Below are 19,957 nucleotides of genomic sequence, written 5' to 3' on the forward strand. Positions count from 1 at the left end.
ATACAAGAAGAACGAGGATTCGTTGCCCACTCTCTTATAGAGATTAAAATAAACCTTTCTCCCATGCATATACAATCAGTCTTTACCATATGTGCAGATAAGACTGAATCATCTATTACCTATATAGTACAAATGCTTAATGGCTTTGTTGTTTATGAGATGAACATTTTTTTTTTTAATTTAAGGAAAGAGGAGAAATTTCATGTGTCTTTTGGACAATAGTTCACGCAAGTTTTAGAACTGAAACTATATTTTGGGGGCCGCGGTGGTTCAGTGGTAGAGCGATCATCTGTGGTGCATGGAGTCCCTAGTTCGATCCCAACTAGCGCCAAGTGAACTTTGTGGTGGACAAATACCGTATGTCTGAATTTTCTCTGGTTCTCCCGTTTCCTCTCGAGAAACTTTCTTCATTCCACATTTCATTCACTTGTCGCCATCACCGTCTCCTTTAGACTAACCGGTATTAAGCGTAGGACGTAAGATTTTATTTCATTTTCAAACACTGTTTTGGTGTTACATGATTAAGAATCTTCATCCCGGCGAAATTAAAATACCGCTAATTTTACAGTAATTATGTGATATCTTCAAATAGATAAAAGATAATCGAAATGTGGAACAAGAGCGCCCTAGACAATATTATTTTACATAAGAAACCGTTATCATGACTCACTTATCTGCTTTCGATTTCGAGCCAGTTTGAAAATCGGCATTTATTTTCGCGTTTCTAAACAGCTGAAAACGGAAAGCCACTAGGTGACTTGTGATAACGGTACCTCACGCAAAACAATATTGTCTAGGGCGCTCTTGTTCCATATTTCAATTATCTTTTATCTATTTGAAGATATCACATAATTACTGTAAAATTAGCGGTATTTTAATTTCGCCGGGATGAAGACTCTTAATAGTTCTAAAACTATATAGTGTTTGCACGGACACAATGAGAAGCATTTATCAATGTTTAAACATACACAAGTCATTACACCGTATACTTCTATAATAAATATGGTCTAAATGTTGTTATTTCATATCGTTTCTGGATTTCTCGTGACGCGGAAGGATTCTGACATCTTCTGAATGAAATTACGAAAAATATTAAAGCGTAAATTTTGTACTCAAATTTACAAGACAAATTCCTGGTAACTCCAATTCCCAACACCGAACTAGGGATGCACGCAAGACGAGACGAGACAAGAAATGGAAAGTCTCGTCTCGTCTCGCAGCCTCAAATGTTTGTCTCGTCTCGTCTCGCAAATGTGAAGTTTCGTCTCGCGTCTCGCATAAAATTTTGAGTCTCATCTCGCGTCTCGCGCAAGACTTTCTCGCATGGTCTCGCATATATTCTGGGTCAAAATTTTACAATGTGTTATTCTGTGGCTGTTAATGAATGATGATGTGATATCCTGTCCGAAGACAGGTATTTTACCTAAAAGTCCCTTGGCAAGGTGAATCATGGTGGTTTGCCATTGCTTTCCATGGGATGGATGTTCATAACATCCTAAGGAGACGGAACCTAGAGTTCAACATGGTATCCGAACTTGTGTCCCCTCCGCTCCAAATTAAAAGAAAAGTTGTGCTAGAATTTGATTGCTGGACCATTAATTTTCGTCAAATTAATAGCATAATTTACAGCAAAACCAGCGTAAATTGTTCCAGGATGCAACATTGTTTTCCAGCTTAGAGGTCTTCAGCAATATTTGGCTCTTCTAAAATATCGTCACCACTATCAACATTTACACGTTTTGGTCGTTTCCTTGAAGGGTGATTTTCCATTATAAAGATGTTTTTATACCACCAAAAGCGCTTGTAAACAACAAAAGAACTCCTCACAACACAATACAACCCAATTCTTTTGGTTCGTTCGCGCTTGTAGCAATGTTGCATTATCGCATTTTATCAACTTTCGCTTTCAACTTATATAGTGTTGCCAGATCTAGAAAATAAAATTACTGACAGATATAGGGCCATTCCTACCATCTCCAATCAAACCTATAGGGCCATCCTACCAAACCAGTGTTTGAATTAAACTTCCGAACTAGAGGGGGATGTTTTTGATAAATATATTGAAAGAAAATACTTATTCCACGTAAAAATATCATGTTATTTCTGCGAGCCGGGCCGGGGATAAACTTTGACGAGAGGGGATTTCCCCGCCATCCCCCAATATTAATCGCTAGTAGTAATGTGAAAAAGACAGGAACAACAGAAATATCACATTTCGCAGCAATAGGGAGTCTTATTCGCTTTTCAGACCAAAAACGGAAGTTCATGGATTCATACGCGTCCGCGTGTATGTGTTTGTGTCGCAAAATAAAATCCTAAATCGATGCTGTAATAAATTTCCAATTTACAAAGCTTTTCTTTTCTAGAAACTAAAGAAGGGTTTAATTCTGAAAATCAACCTTGAATAATAATAAATCTCATAAAATGTCTATTGCCCCAATCACTTTTTTTGTTCCTGGAGGCATTAACGCTCAACTTAGAAAACTCAATAAATGTAAAATCACTAAATATACAATTAAATGTAATTCATAAATGTTGCGAGACTGCGAGAAGTCTCGCGAGACTTCTCGAGCGAGACTTAACCGAGTCTCGTCTAGCGTCTCGCCTCGCATGGTTTAGTCTCGTCTCGCGTCTCGCACAAAAATTTCAATCTCGGCTCGTGTCTCGTCTCGCAAATGCGAGACGAAACGAGACGTCTCGCGTGCATCCCTACACCGAACTTAGATTTTACAAGCTTTGTGCCTCCTGGTGCTGATTTGGCATAAGTTCATTACATGAATTCATAGTTGAGACAAGAGTGTATTAAATGGAAAGGTTGAATTAAACGAAAGCTAAAAATATATTAGTTTATTTAACATTAAACAAAATATAATTATTACATAACTAGAGAGGAATATAATAAACAATAGTTTACACAGAATATGAGTTCTGTTATTTAGCAAATAGAACGCCTTTTGAATATAAAATAAAATCGGTAACTTATAAGTTAAAAATATGTACTGTCTATGAAAGTTCGATCTATTTTGAATATTCATATGAAAGTCATATTTAGCAGTTTAAACTGCTTTACCATGATTAAAGATATACTAGATTGATATATTCCATATTAAACTGTCAGCAACAAGAAACTGTATCATATAAATAGCTAAATTATGTTTGTGTGTACAGTCTTGTTATAAATCTTGGCTCCCCATCTTCAGGGATGGTATCAAGACGAGACTTTATGCAGTCTCGGTTGGCAAATAGCTGACTCGAGAGCCAACTCTCGATCTCGTTCCGGTTTCGTTTCGAATTACAAGTATCTGTCTCAGTCTTGTCTCTAGTCAATTTTGTTATGTTGAGTCTCGATCTCGTCTCGAAATTTCGAGACAAGATCCAGACTATCCCGACAGATCTTGCTTAAAAAAAAAAAAAAAAACATATTCTGGCAACCGTAAGTAGCAAAGTGTAATACTTTGTCTGTAAATAAAGATTTAAATTGATAATTGAAAAGCCATATTTGTTTGGTTTATTTACGACTATGAGTAAGAGTACTGGGTTTTGCAAAAGGAAGTGGGTGACTAGGATTTTTTTAAACATTTCCTTGGAAGATACAATTCAAACAATGGAGTGAAACGTATTTATTACCAATAAGGAAGTTATTAAAATTATAAATAATCCCAGCTGATAAAGCAAGATTATAGAATGAAAATGGAATATAAGCTAAACTTATTTATACGGTACTTCTAAAGATGTTATTCTGTTGTGTGTAGAGTTGCCAACTCTGATAAATAAAATTACTGACACCCGCTTATAATCATCAAAACAGTTGAAGTGCACTTTTAACCTTAAAAAGTATAAATGAGCCAGACAAAAATACCACCGAGTCTTTCTGGTTGAGTTCTAAACTCTGTTTTCTTGTTTGGCGATATGTCATCTTTTATTTTCATGTATTAGGAAACTAACACAGTGAGTTTGAGAAAGTGATATGCAAGGTGAGGAATAAAACGATAATTGGAGTAGATAATATGCCAATTGGTTATATTGCTATTTGGGAGAAGGCAAAATTGTTTGATTCTATGATGAAATGTTACGCATAAAATGGGAAACTAGCCAAGAGATGGCTAAGAAATCGAACACAGAAAGAAATTAAAACCATCGCATACAACAAAAATGAAGATTCCAAAAGCAAGCACAAATTGGTAAGGAATATCAAATGATGAAGGTGAGGGCGAACAGTGTGAGTTAGAAGGTGTAAGAGAACAAAATATATTATTTGTTTATTAAGAGTAATTGGTGGAAAGTTTATAAGGAGTAACAAAGCAATGTACCATATGTAGTATTTATTGGATTAGAACAAACTTTTAGTCGAGTGGACTGGGAAATGTTGATTGGGGTTCTAAACAAAGTTTGGTTGAAGGAAGGAGAAATGAAAGACTCACCAGAAACTATATGTAGGAATAACCAGTAAATACCATGAGTAACAAGAAGAGAAATAACATGAAAATTTAATTCGATGAGGAGGAAGGGACGCTGCCTCACATCTACTTACCAGAAATAGTGATAAAATGTTCCCAAAATTTCGCTGGAAAGCGAAAGCTACTGTTGACCTGTGGGAAATTTAAATGGCTTAGAAATAAGTTGGTATTAATTGTGACAACATAAAATCCAAGAAGCATTAACTTCTGAAAGATTCAGATTTTTGCCTACAAGATGGACTCACAACTATTATATTCGTTACCAGTCTATAGACAATAGTTTATTCAGTGAGATAAATTAACAACATTTATCAGCTGATAGCATTAACTTTTCCCCATTTATTGAGTTTCATAGATGCATAATATTTTCTAGAATTCTGCACTGCCTCATCTTCTGAATAAATGGGTTCATATCCTAGATAAATAGCTGCCCTCATTCTGTTATAGACGATAACGCTGGAGCAGTAGCCCAAGAAACAGACTGGAGAAACGGGTAAGTGTAGTTTAAACAGTGGCGCAATAACAGAGAAGAATAACTCGAAAATTAGGAAAAGTATGTAGACGAGGATCAGGTGGAGATTCCATTTGGTAGGTCTGCAACCGTGGCTCTCGAGTAATGGTCCTGCAAAGTCGTAGCAATTGACAATGGTGGTGTCATCTGTGATAAATACTGGTAAACCAGCAATTGTGTCAGGTTTATCCAACATGGTGTTCTTTGCACACACATGACCCCAAGCTACATTGCCTGCAAAGAAAGAAAGAAAGAAAGAAAAGTTTACTTATAACAAACTCATCTTAATGCATAACAGAGTCAGGGGCAAGGATGTTATAAGTAGAGGATCTGCCCATATGTATCTTCATCCTATTAAATCGATGAAGCCAAAAAACAACCGAGCATCGGCACGTCTCATTGGCTACTCTCGTTTCTGCCATCGTCTGATTGGCTACTTTCATTTCCGCCATGATTGTTGGCTCAAAACTTTGCGATCCTATTGGGCAGAGTAAGGGTGGCGAAACTGTGACGTATGGCTTCAAGATTTTGTTGTAAGGGCAGATCCTCTATTTTATAAGATCCTTGGTCAAAGGTGACGTTTTTCCGCCGTCACTTGTTTCTAATGAGTTCCAAACAAATGAACAGCATATCGTTATTATTATTATTATTATTATTATTATTATTATTATTATTATTATTATTATTATTATTATTATTATTATTATTATTATTATTATTATTATTGTCGTCAATTGTGACGTAGAATTGTAATTTCAGGTTCATTTTATGATTATTCGTTATTTGTCTTCGAGTACAAATCTTTGTAGAAGCTTCGATGTAGATTCGTATATATCGAAGCTTCTAGCTCTAACCAGGAACAGAAGAATACACTACACTCATGATTATGATGGTACACCTCAGGCCTCACAAGAGTTCACATATCCCGTTATTATTATTTTCTGTATGTCCATTTATATCATGAGTCTGAAATTAATTAGATTAATTTTAATTCAAGCAGTTTCCCTAATTTTCTGTCAATACTGGGTCAACCCGAAATAATAGGTGCTAAAAGTAAAGCGTGTTAATCCACAAAAACGTACGAACTGTATACAGCTATGGGTGTCGATAAGAGATGTAACCTTCTCATTAAACTTACCAACATATGTAATCTGCTGTTTGCCCCTGGATCCGTAGAAGTTTATGAGTCTGCCTCCACACATTTGTCCTACCTGGAGAATGGTTGGCAGAAAGAAGGCGTCCAGTTCTCCATACATGGGAGTTGGTCGAAGAGCCAGGGTGCGAAGTGTTCCCAAACCTGAAAGCAAAGGATTGGTCAGGAAAGTAATTTATGTATGTATTTATTTATTTATTTATTTATTTATTTATTTATTTATTTATTTATTTATTTATTTATTTATTTTTTGTAAAACGACACATGTCAGAAAAAACAAGTTTTGAAAAGATTGGGAAAATTATATTACACAGTATAGTTTCTCCAAAAGCGTCTATTTATTTATAATATATGATGTGTAGGCAACAGCTTGACGGGTGCAGATACCTCACAAAATGTGTACGGTATCTAAGTGTAGCAAGCACTATATTGTCGTTAATTTTGTGTCTGAGAAAACTTGACCTGTGTCGTTTTACATTAAAAAAAATATTCAATTGTCCTTAACGTGCAAAATGTTGAAATATTTACCCATGCTTTTAGCCACAAATTATGTTACATGTGTATTCTGGTCAGTTAAAATATGGAATCTTTTCTTCGCTTACCCTACAGATGATTTCCCTTCAGTGGTGCTTCGGGGAATTTTTTTTCCCCCAAAGCTATGAAATAAACCTCCGAGGCCTTATCTCCGATCGTGGTTAATGGAATACTAATAGTTTTGTAGCACTACTTTTCACTCCCTTTGTATTGAAAATTCCTCTAGGGGAAAATCTAAAACTAATACTAGTTTATCTTGTTTTCAATTTCTTTAGTCAAGAACTTTGGTACACGGTTCCCAGGTTAGATTCACGGTAGCGGACATTAAACGCATTATAGTTCGGATTGGAGCCTAAACTGAAGGTCATCGTTTCACGTAGCCTAGTTACTGAAACTGGAAACATGCGTTTTTATTTTAAACAAAACCGCGTGCTCTCTTACTATAACTACTACAAGAAGCAGACGACAGAAATCCTTATCAATATCAAATCCTGTGACAGAAGAAAAACACTAGCGCCATCGCTGTCCAGAAAAAGTATGAAACACCATGTAAGGTTTTCATTAATATGAGTTTTGTTTGGTCAAATCCCTTCGTTTAGCATGCTTGGAGCTCTGAAAAAAAAACCTAACTCAAGCTGCTTAGATTGCCTAAAGCTCTGAGATCTCTTGTCCATCTAGCTTGCACGGAGTTCTGCGGGAACTCAACCACTCTTCTAGCTTGCCTGGAGCTCTGAGAGATCCTAAACGCAATCACCCAGCTTGCCTAAAACCCTGCGGTTTCCTTGCTTGTTTAACTTGCTTGGAGCTCTGTGAAAATTCTTCTCTTGGCTGCCTAGGTCTAAAGACACCTATTTACCCAAACTACATAAAAAAAATGTAGTTGTCCTAAGATCACACTTGCAGTAACTTTATGTTATATTGTATATAACAAAATTGTTATAATTAAAAGGTTGTAAAAAAATCCCGTATGCGAACTGCTCTGCCTACTACCTTATCAAAATAATGTTATATACTTAATATGAATCAGAGTTCACTTTGTATTGAGAGCCGTTATTACTCACGGAGCGTTAACTTCAACTACGTGTGTCAGAGATAAGCATTTCCCAGCGAAACAAGCATAGACAGTTCAGTTTGATAAGTTCTCCTGTCCTTGCATAATTATCAACGTGTTGACTGGTTGGGTCAATTGGAGCTTAAACGTCCCTTACAGCACTGAGGTTAGGCCTATATGAGATGGGGATCCGCTCACCGACAGTTAAATCCGGTTCTACCTCGTCGAAGGCGCGTCGGTAGGTTTATTGTTATCGATTTATTTGTCAGGTTAGAGATAATATTTAAAATAGACACAAGGACATGAGGTTGTCATTTTGTATATCATCATTTTCCCCTCCTATTAAGTCAGTGTGCTCATTTATTTAATTTCCATCATTAATAGGGGCGTATCTAATTGTCGTACAATTAATAGGAGTATATGCTATGTAACTGTTGTAGCATGTATACATAGCAGAGTAAGTCGTTCTCTAATTGAAGTTCACTTGGGCTCGTGCGTGCTTAGGGGCCTTATCCTCAAATGAGACTCACGCTAGCTCAGGTTCGAATTCACTGTCCTCATTCCTCAATGGGACTTGCCCTGCCTCGCTATCAATTTTTTAAGGTTCGCGCTCACACAGGCTAGCAAGTTTGGACATCTCAGATACGTGGTAGTTATAAAATCAATCGCGCTCACACAGGCTAGCAAGTTTGGACACCTGAGGTACGTGATAGCTATAGAATCAATCGCGCTCACACGGGCTAGCAAATTTGGACACCTCAGATACGTGATAGCTATAAAATCAATCGCGCTCACACTGACTCTCAAGTTTGGACACCTCAGATACGTGGTAGTTATAAAATCAATCGCGCTCACACAGGCTAGCAAGTTTGGACACCTGAGGTACGTGATAGCTATAGAATCAATCGCGCTCACACGGGCTAGCAAGTTTGGATACCTCAGATACGTGATACCTATAAAATCAATCGCGCTCACACGGGCTAGCAAATTTAGACACATCAGATACACGGTAGCTATAAAAACCAACCATGAACTCATTGCCAAAGTGTGTATTTTGCTCAAGATACGTATATCTTTTTCTTAGTGTTTCGAATTGTTAAATCAATAACTACAATTATGTTCAATTATGTTGCTCATGGCGTTCGTAATGACTAAAAATCCTTACCATTGGCCAATGCTGTTCCATCTGCTTCCAGAACGACCTTCTCTGCCTTCCAGATTGATGCGGTGTGTCCAGAGGTAATGAGATTACGTGTGGAAGGTGCTCGAGGGATTTTAGCCTCTGTTTCGTAGATGATAACACCCATATTTGCTCCCTTTACGAGAGGAACAAGAGTTACCTCTGTTGAACTTGTGTATACTAAAGTTGGGACATTCTCCTCAAGGCATAGTTGAATTACGTTTTTCGTTCCTGAAATAAATTCATCCAAACAATTATGCACGATTTGTTATTATTATTTACTTTTTACGCATAATATGCTAACTTATTATCAAATTCACATATATTCTGAAAATTTGCGTTTATGCTTCACTAAAATAACAAATTAATAAATCCAATAATAACATATGGATGACTTATTAAACCTAGTTTAGAATGAATATCACTATGACAAAGCTAATTCGTTTAAAGTTTAAATTTGTCTACCTGATCCTAGTTATCAAAAAACTTTACTTGACAATATAAGCATCTCGTGGTTCTTCTAATATGTTCGTATCACAAACTTCGTTTCAATTTTTTTGACCAATTTTAACGAATCAATGTAGTGCTGCGAATACTTTAATTTCAATTACACAAAATGTATCTGCAGTTAATTTCACAAGTACCGTATTTCCGTAAATGACGGCTCTATGCCAAAACCATCGGTAATTCTGCAGAAAATTTTAACATGTACTAGCTGAACCTGCGCTATTTACACAATGTATCATTACAATATAAGTATGAGTCTCCTTTCCATTTCCTCACTATATCTGTACATATCTCTTTACAGACTAGGGATGGTACCGAGACCGAGACGGACATTTATATACCGAGACGAGACCGAGACCGAGACGGACTTCTAAATACCGAGACGAGACCGAGACAGACCTCTATAAATCGAGACGAGACTTAAGTCTGTCTCGAAAGTCTCGGTCTCGTCTCGAATATTGATATTAATAGATACTAAAATTGCCTTCACTCAAAATTTGTTTCGTTGCTGTGTTAGATAATATGAGAACGGTTGACTGATGTACATTGGCGCATTTAGGGGGTGGTTATCGGGCTCAACCCCCCCCCCCGCCGAAATAAATTTGTGATAATTTTTTGCATTGCACGTACAACGCAAATATTTCTTACTCGTTCCTCGAGCCTCTCCGCAAACAAAATCCACTGCTGAGGCAAATAGAATTTTCTCTTTCTGCTGTCTGTGTCTCTCTCCCTCTCCCTCTCCCTCCCCCCTCTCTCTCTCTTTATATATATATATATATATATATATATATATATATATATATATATATATATATATATATATATATATATATATATATATATATATATATATATGGTCGCGGTGCCACCCAGGTCCGCCCTGCATAGGTTCCCGGGGCCCAATTTTAATTTTAAATGGAAGCAAGGGGTGAGTAGTACCTCGTTCGATAGACCTTGAGAAACTAAAAAGCGTTGTGGCAAAAGATCTTTCATATCGGGCACTGTATTCAAAATGGCCTACAAGACATGTTGCCTCTATCAGATACAGTAAAACGTGCAGTACCACTAATATGAAAACGGTTGAACATAAATAAACCGAACAAAAACTGAAATAGAAAATGTCATGTGGCACATCGATTGATATTGTCGCGGAGGCTCCCATTGCCACCCTTCATGGGGGCCCAGGGCGCAACCTCAAAATTGTAAATGGAAACATGGGGTGAGTGATACCTCGTTCAACATATCTTTAAAAACTAAATAGTGCTGTTGCTAAAGCATATGGGTCACCGTTTTCAAAATGACCACCAAGGCATGGTACCTGCATCAGGTAAAACGTCCAGTATCACTAATATGAAAACACCAGAACAAATATTCGAATAGGAAATCACAGAGGGTATTTATCATTCTATAGCTCGGGAATGTTGCAACAGTCGAAAAGATGATTAGTGTGAAAGTGCCATAATGGAAAGGAAGAAATCTATAGCTCGGGAATGTTGCAACAGTCGAAAAGATGATTAAAGTGAAAGTGCCATAATGGAAAGGAAGAAATCTAACTCCTAGAAATGTATTCTAACCTCACTCCGTACGTGAGTGAAGCGGGAAGGATCGGTGAAATTGCAAATGAGAGCCTTAGTTTTTGCAAATTGTATCTACGAAATAAAGTTATTTCAAATGTGTTTTTATAAGAGATAAATGTCTCTGTAATGGAATAAAGTACGTAAAATTCTTGCTAAATGGTACCTTCTATTTTGATTGCGGGCAATGGTTTGATGCAAAAATGAATCAACTGAAATGCGAAGCCAATTTGTCGAACAATGCAATTTTAGAACAATGTTTTCAAACGTTGGTTTTGTTCAACAGTCATCTGCATGATATTGGTTCGCTTCTTTTCCTTCTATGTCTTCTTGCATGTGATAGAATATGAGTTTCACAGATGTCCACAGTTATATTACGAATAACTTTCAACGGTAATTTCAGTTGTGATCTTTAGTAACGAAACGGTACATACTGACGCAGATATGTCCCAAAAATCTTGCACGCATTGCGTTAAATTATCAGGGACGAAGGGGCGTGCAAAATGTTGTTAAATTTGAATTTCACCTTATTTTTATTCATCTTATTTCACTTTATTTTTATTCATTATAGTACCAGTCATTTGTACACACAAGTGTTTCAGACAAACCATATCTATTGCAAATAAAAGTGAGGTTCTCATTTGAATTTACCATTCATTCCCGCTTCACCCATTTACGCACAGATCGGAAAGATAATTTTCTATCATTTCCTCTTTTGCATCATGTCAATTATATTTTAATAATCTTTTTCTCCGTTGCATTATACTCGAGCCGTGGAATGATAAATACACTCTGTGCTTTCCTATACGAGTTTTATTCTGTTCATTTATCACCAACTATTTTCATATTAGGGGTCAAGTGGTACTGGACGTTTTATCTGATACAGGTACCATGTCTTGGCGGCCATTTGGAAAACGGTGACCCATATGAAAAATCTTTTGATACAATACTGTTTAGTGTTTCAAAATGTATCCAACAACGTATTACTTGACCCATATTTCGGTTCAAAATTTCTAAGTTTGGCCCCTTGAAAGGCAGCCGTGGGAGCACTGCGAGAACATTACTCGACGCGCCACATGCCTTTCCTGTTTCACTTTCTGACTGTTCGTTTATCTCCAACTGTTTTCATATTAGGTTACTGGACGTTTTATCAGATACAGGCACCATGTCTTGGCGGCCATCTTGAATACGGTGACCAATATGAAAAATCTTTTGCCACAACGCTTTTTACTTTTTAAAGATCTATGGAACGAGGTATTACTCGCCCCATGTTTCTATTTAAAATTTTAAAGTTTGGCCCTGGTACCACATGAAGGGCGGCCCCGGGAGGCGCCGCGACAACACCATTCGATGTGCCCCATGGCATTTCCTATTTGAGTTTTTGTTCGGTTCATTTATGTCCAACCGTTTTCGAGATATCTCCGTGGAAAAATTAAAATGGGCCAAAATAGGCTATATATATATATAGCCGCGGACCCAGTATATGATCAAGGGAGGGGCTAAACCATGGTTTGCCACTTTATCCAGTGTAAAGAAAGTAGGATTGAAACCCATTTTATCCTGTGTATACCTGAGCGTTAAGGTTATCCTGTGTATACCTTATATATATTAAAAATGCTGAAATTTTGTACCAAGTTGGGAAATTCTTCTAGATACTCTGCAATATCACTAGATAAACAATGTTGCTAAAAGCAAAATAAAGTTGTATTTTCTCAAATTGCGCTACGTAAAGTATTACATATTTCTAATTTAGTTATTTAACAAAACCACAATAGCCCATACATTATTTAGTGTAACAAAGGACAATACAGTATCATTAACATCAACAATTTTAAAATCTCTAATAACTCAAATGGCATGGACGGTGCAATGCGCATCAACTGTATCTTAGCGTCAAATACTGTGATCATGGTATAATATATTTCGAATGAATGAGGGAACAAAGTTACAAGAAACGGAAAATTTAAATGTTTCTAAAGATTTTACTTCGAAAACGCGCTGACATATTAAGTCTCATCATGCAGATGCTTCCAAAAGACTTAAATGCTTATAACGCCATTTACAACAATTGTTATTTCAAATCGTTTCAGAGATACCAAACACATTGGTAGTGATTGTTATACTGCGTAAAATGACGTATTTGTATTAAATTTTTATAATGATGTAATTATATAATATTGTTACATATTATAAATTTAAATTTTTTTTCAATAAAGAAATGTCATCTTCATCAGACATTAATTAGTATATATGTTCATAATATTAAAATATTATTGATATACAATTTTAATCAAAAGAAAAACTATTGTCCAGGAACTATTATATTTAAAACAATTCTTCTCAGAGTAGAAACACCTCGTCCAGTTCCTTGCCAGGTGGTAAAGTAATTTTATAATGATTATTGCTTTCCTTTGCTTTTTATAACATTACAACAATAGTTTTTGGTGGTTTTAATTACAAGTCGCAGTTACATTATTTTAAGCAGCGTTGCCCACTTAAATAAATTGCTAAATATTATTCTAAATATGTGCAAATAACGTAGATGATCTGCAAGATATTTTAAAATTACTCGTAGTTTGTTTTATGGTGCAAGAATGCTTTCAACAGAAGACGTTTTTCATGGTCTTTGGGCTACGTATAATGTTAATGTTTAAGTCTTCGTTCCAGCAATAGATGTAAATGCAAATTGTAACTGAAATTAAATGTAACTGATACATTTTCAGTAACACTAGTTGTTCTCCCTAAGCCTTAGGCCTGGTGTACTCTTTAGATTAAGACCGTGCTTAATTAAAAGTTCTAATTACACACTAATTATATTTCACTTCCTTTAGTTTGACCACCGATCACCTCAAACTCGATCCATACCATATAGCTATATGCTATTATTCAAGGACTTACAGTTAGTAATACACAGTGTTCACTTTTGTTTTGTTTTAGTTTAACGTGCCGCAGTTATGCTAGGGCGGCTAAAGGAGACGTGGAGCTAATGATTATACTGGAATCCGAACCACTTCGGTCGTTCAACTTTACCCCTACCGGAAATCGAACTCGAGACCACGCGAACCGAAATCAAGAGTGCTAGCCGCTAGACCAAATGGGGGTTCTCACATTATGTTGATTTAAATCATTCAGTCAGTGTTGCCAGATCCGAAGATTAAGAAGTAGCGTGTCTGTACACCGAAAGTAGCGAATTCGAATTATTTGTAGCCCAAATATATAGAAATGAATACTGATGATGCTAATGAAATAATTTAATATGAGTTGGAAAATTCACTGGACGTATTGCAAGAAGAAATTATGATCAACGGACGAAAACAATTCTAGACTGGACACCACAAGACAAAAACAGTCTAGTAAACCTCCGCATACAAGAAGGTGTGACGAAATGAAGAGCCACTGAGGAGTAACCTGGAAAAGAATTGCCCAAGTTAGATAGTTGTGAAGACTTGGAAAGACCTTCATCCAGCAATGGATTGATAATGATTGATTATGATGATGGTGATGATTTTATTATATCTAAACCTCGGAGGTAAACTAAACCAAGTCATAATTTCGTAATTTTACAGAAGCGAAAAACCGGTTCCTCAACTAAGACTAAATATATAACTTTTACTAGGTAAGGTAGGGTAAAAATGGATACAAAATTTAATGAAAATCATAGAGCGAAAAAAATATTTTTGACTATTCAATCCATCATGTTGCAGAAAAACTACGAAAATTAATACAAAAGAAAACTATAAAGTTAAGAATCACTTGTTTCGGCGAGTGAGAAAAAATAGATACAGATAACTCGAATTACCTATATACTTATATAATATGTATGTCCATGTTTCGCAAGTAATTTTTAATCAATATAAAATTTCAACGTAATGAACGCAAGATTAGTTTTCTCGAATAAAGATTGCATGCACAGTTGAGAGCTCAGGAATAAGATTAATCTATGTTACGGTACTGGATATGTGCTTACGTAATGCATTACGACCTTATGAACTTGTATAAGAAACAGAATGCACTTAAAATGAGACGCGAATTATGCGAAACATCGGACTTTGAATCTAACTTGTTTTGTGATCCAACTCGAGACCTCACATAGCAAAGATGAGTGTAGTAGCTCCCACCACAAGGTACAGGACGTTCGTGTTATAAAGTGTCAATTAAACACGGAGATGTGAAATGGTAATAAAGCATTTCATCAATTTCAAACAAAATACGTATATTATAGTAATAATTTACCCTATTAATAATTTACCCTATTTGTTAAGATAATGAACGTTATATTCTGTTTTTAAAATAACAGTCAAAGCAGAATGTATTGGATAATAAATGAGAAATTGTAAAGTTTCAATTTCGGTACAATTAAATACATTCGTGCTGCTATGTGTTGTGTTATCAGTTAGGAGGTATTGAACAATTCTGATTCAAAGGAAGGAAATAAACTACTGTATAGTACTGGAGCTAATTTAATAGAGTTTAAATGTATAGGCAGTTCTGAGGCTATATGAGACAAAGTCTATTGCTGAAAGTGAAATATGGGTTATATTAGGGCTTTAGGGTGATATACCCACTGATCACTGAACCTGGACTACGCGCATGGAAAGCATTAGCACTAGCAAATTAGCTATGACGAGGTACACCATACCATAATTCTAAGTCAAAATTAAAGGAAAAAATAAGCGGAAACGACAAACTGTACGAGAATAATACTTTCATTATTTTAGTTTCACATTATTGATTTCGAGACTTTCGAGACGAGACCGAGACTTGGTACTCGAGACCGAGACCGAGATCGAGACAAGCATCTGTTGACCGAGACAAGACCGAGACCGAGACGGTGATTTTTTACTCGAGACGAGATCGAGACCGTTATTTATCAATCGAGCCGAGACCGAGACTGTACAAAGTCTCGTCTCGTCTCATCTCGATACCATCCCTATTACAGACATAAGTAAAAGATGGGAGGATTCACAAGGGAGTGAATTGCTAAAGACAAACATATAAATGTAGTATTTTAATATACCTAAAATAGATGTTGGGATGAGTTTGTGGCAAACTTGAAGAGGAGATACATGATGCCCAGACATCAGATTTTTATACAAATTCATATCTTGTTTGCTTATATGTATTTCTGTTAAACTTGGCAGGAGTTTCTAACAACAACAATACAGCTCGAATTTAAAGTTTTATAGTGCATATAATTGCATATTTCAAAGGTTAGAGCATATATTAGTGCTTAAGAGCATATTCAGTATGTAAGTTTTAATCTCAGACATATGCTTATTGCATGCAAAAATCCAGTTTTAGTTTCATTTTCAATGCATGTAAATGTCCATACAACAGGATACTTTTTTGCATGGGAGGATGGAAGAATCCCTAGTTTATGGAGGACAATATTGTTAGCGCCAATTAGCAGAATATAGATGCTTACAATTGCCAAGACGTTAAGAGAAATTTGATAATGATACCCATTCTAATATCGTGTCGAGATCAATTCAGAAACAAGAGACGAGAGGAATGCTGCTCAGTAAGTGCTTGGCAGTACGAGCTCCAGTCATCTCCTGGTAAATTTGGGCGCTCTATGGGAAAGAAATTGGAGGATGTTCTTGCGACAAAACAACTGGAGCAATGGGAAAATGCTTTCAAGGGTTAGATTCCAACTTACCAGAAAATATAGATACTACACTTACTCTTCTCTATAAATATTGTCCAGTAACATATGTCGACGTTGAGAGGCCTTTTTTCTGGTTACACAAACTGTCACTGAGGGGCTGCGGTGGCTCAGTGTTAGAGCATTCACCTCTGGTGCTAGGGGTCACGGGTTCGATCCCAGCCCCCAAGTGAACTTTGTGGTGGACAAACACCATGTGCGTGGGTTTCCTCGGGGTTCTCCCGTTTCCTCCCACTTTCTTCATTCCACCATTTCATTCATCTCTCATCATCACCGTCTCCTTTAGCCTAGCCGGCATAACCGTGAGACGTAAAACTCAATAATTCCATTTTATTTACAAACTGACACTAAAAAATATAGAGAAACATGTCGTGATATACTGTGAGGGGGGGGGGTAATTACGGGAATGAATAAATCCTTAAAAACTATTTTTTTTAGAACTAGAAATGTGAGGTTCGTTCTTATAATTTGTGTAAAGTAAATACACTTCAAAATACAACTATGAAGAAAAAACTAGAGTTTGTTTTTATATCACTGTGTCCATCTTAATCTCAAAATCTGAGGATGTTTTAAATAGTTAGGAGTATATAAAATGTAAATACCATAAAAAGAAACTCTAAAGGGTAGTGCCTGAAAGTTAAAGTACGGTTTCGATATTATATTTAACTTACAAAACTTTCTCACAACTTTCCTGCAAATGCTCTACTTCATTGTACTATTAGTGCATGTTAAGTGGATATTTTAACACATTTAACAGCACAGTTACTTGCATATTTCATCAATTTTAAGTACATAATAAGCCGACGTCTAATGATGTCAAATAGATTTTTTTTCTTATAAATCAATGTCCGAGTACGTCTCATTGCACCTCTACAAGCCTTTATAAAGTTGCCACCTTGCAGTAGGTTTTGTCATTCAGATTCAAAGCGCCTGCTACATCTGTCAACCCGCTATACGTAGTTGTTCTGCCGGTTGCCTAACACAAGGATGTGAATCTAGTGACAATGTTAATTGTATGGGCTCAAAGCAATCCATAAAACGTTGAATATAAAAAGAAGGGCGTTTTTTTTTAATTTTGAAACTTGTAATGAGAGGTGGTAAAGCTACACCAAATTTGGAATCAATCAGTTTATAGAGGTTGAGGTCTTCGAGATCTCAAAGGAGTTGGCCATAAACAAATAAACATAACTGGCATTTTAATACATAGATTGTATTTTCACCGTGGTCCAAGAGAATTTAATTAACCTTCCAAGGATATATATCAACATTGTTTGTCATCTTCAATGCTTCTAATGTCACGCTTGCTGAATTAAAACCACACGTCTCTGAGTAGTATTTACACAGAACATACATAAAAAATAAAACTTTTTCTCCTTTTAGCTCTAGTGTTTGCTCTTGAACAGAAAACAAACACAAGCTTGTTCATCTTTTGAACTAGAGTTCCAATATTTCGGACAGGAAGAGTCATTATGTACAAAAAACAATGCTTCGTTGCATTATTTTATCAATATTAATACGATAATAACTATACAATATTGTATCTTTTGTATTTTGCACGTCTTTCCTATAAATCCAAGTAATATGCGTTAGTATAACGACCACAACTCGTAGTTGCTCTTAGCAGGTACTGTAACATTTTCTTTCTCCTAATAACTACGAAATTATAACTTTCAAATATGGTTTCCTACTAAATTTGCACGAAAGAATAATTAGCACTTGGATACTAACTGAGAGTTCGTTCATATACGAAGGTATTCCTAGAATATACACTTCCACTTGTACGCTCTTCTAGATATTCTCCGCGTTTTATATTGCTGAAGGGAAGAAGAGTCAAGAGATACACCTGTAATCAATCGTATGGTTCTGGATTCGATTTCCACAATAGATTATTTTAACAGTACCTATTTTATTTGTTTTAAATGCTAAAAGAATAGTAAAAGTTTTGGAAATGCAAATTAAATCTTTCAGTTTTACGTCCCACGATTATATCGGTTAGGCTAAAGAAGACGGCGATGATAAGAAATAAATGAAATGAAGAAAGTGGATGAAATGGAAGAATCCCGAGAAAACCCACGTACACCAGAAAGTCCATGTGGCTTGAGCAGGAATCGAACTAAGGACCACACGTACCAGAGGCGAACGCTCTACCACTGAGCAACCGCGGCTCGATAAGTAAGATGTTTCGGATATAAATTAGCAACTTTCTTATATTTAGAGGGAAGTTATTTAGAAACTGAGCTCCATAACTATTTGATGGGACCAGTTCACTGTTTCACAAATTTATTTCAAATTGTCTCTTTTTTTTCCATGCCGAGTGTAATAAGTGACAATGTCTTTATTTTAATAATTTTAAAAATCAGCAATTGAACCTAATTGTAAATTGTGCTACTGCTCGTATTATTAAATGTTTGTTACATTACTACCGTAGTAATTTTGTAATTTATAGAATGTGTGAAGGACATGTTATCTCAGCAACTGTAAGGTCAAGACATTTGATTTGATTAATTATATCATATTATATTACAAACCAAACATCGATCATACTTTTTTCTTTTTCATGCTTGTTTCTTATTTAGTGCTTTATGAATCATCTAAAACAAAAATTTTAAAAAGAAAACTCTTACGACTTTCATAGCTGTTATCAGTCGTATTTGAGATCTTTGTACTTTACCATGCGACTGCAGCTCGTTGTGACCTTTGGGTTTCCTAACTATGCCTCTTTCTGTCCATCTTGTGTGAACTTCTATTTGAACTCGTCCTAGCAAAACTCAAGGGAAATTGGGCTCACTAACCTCAGTGGAACTATCACATTCAGTTACTGAGATTAAGATAAACTGAACACAAATTCCAAACTCGTGAGTTGCACATTTCTAGTCTTCCTCGTGAGTTTTTTCTTTCCTTTTTTTTTTCAGTAGTCTTCTACCAGTCTTAACTATTAGGGTAAAGACATGCCGAAGATCCCTTGCGGTCGATGTCAAGGTTTAAGTCGCGATCGCTACCTCGATGTTTAAGTTACGATGGATGAAGGGCGCACATAGCGAAGAGGTCGCGTCTTTGCTGTAAATTCTCAGTTTGAGGAGAAACATTGCTGTGATCCGTGTGAAATTATTCCATCAGTGTATAAAAATCATTGTGAAACCACATTTCGAAATTGAAATGACCAAACAGTTTATGAATAGGGATGGACGCGAGACGAGACATGAGAAATGCCGAAGTCTCGTCTCGTGTTTCGCAAAAATTTTTGAATTTGAAGTCCATCTCTATCAATAAATCAAAGACTTTTACCTCTTTCAATTTTCTTTGATGAAATGCCCTCTTTCAGCAC

General features: G+C 36.1%; 1 protein-coding gene across 1 annotated transcript in view; it reads right to left on the bottom strand.

Annotated features, from left to right (window-relative positions):
- Window positions 1–2,832: 2,832 nt before the first annotated feature.
- Window positions 2,833–19,957, bottom strand: part of LOC145694381 (3 beta-hydroxysteroid dehydrogenase/Delta 5-->4-isomerase type 2) — a 62,867-nt gene continuing 45,742 nt past the window's right edge. The window contains exons 5-7 of the mRNA XM_081770551.1: window positions 8,872–9,117; window positions 6,107–6,265; window positions 2,833–5,202 (exon numbers count right to left, since the gene is read on the bottom strand). Coding sequence (XP_081626677.1) covers window positions 4,769–5,202; window positions 6,107–6,265; window positions 8,872–9,117 — 839 coding nt within the window. The 3' untranslated portion in view covers window positions 2,833–4,768. The remainder of the gene's footprint in view (window positions 5,203–6,106; window positions 6,266–8,871; window positions 9,118–19,957) is intronic.

Source organism: Thermobia domestica, chromosome 9 (genome assembly GCF_964235325.1).
Source record: "Thermobia domestica chromosome 9, izTheDome1.hap1.1, whole genome shotgun sequence".
In the NCBI taxonomy this organism is placed as follows: Eukaryota; Metazoa; Arthropoda; class Insecta; order Zygentoma; family Lepismatidae; genus Thermobia; species Thermobia domestica.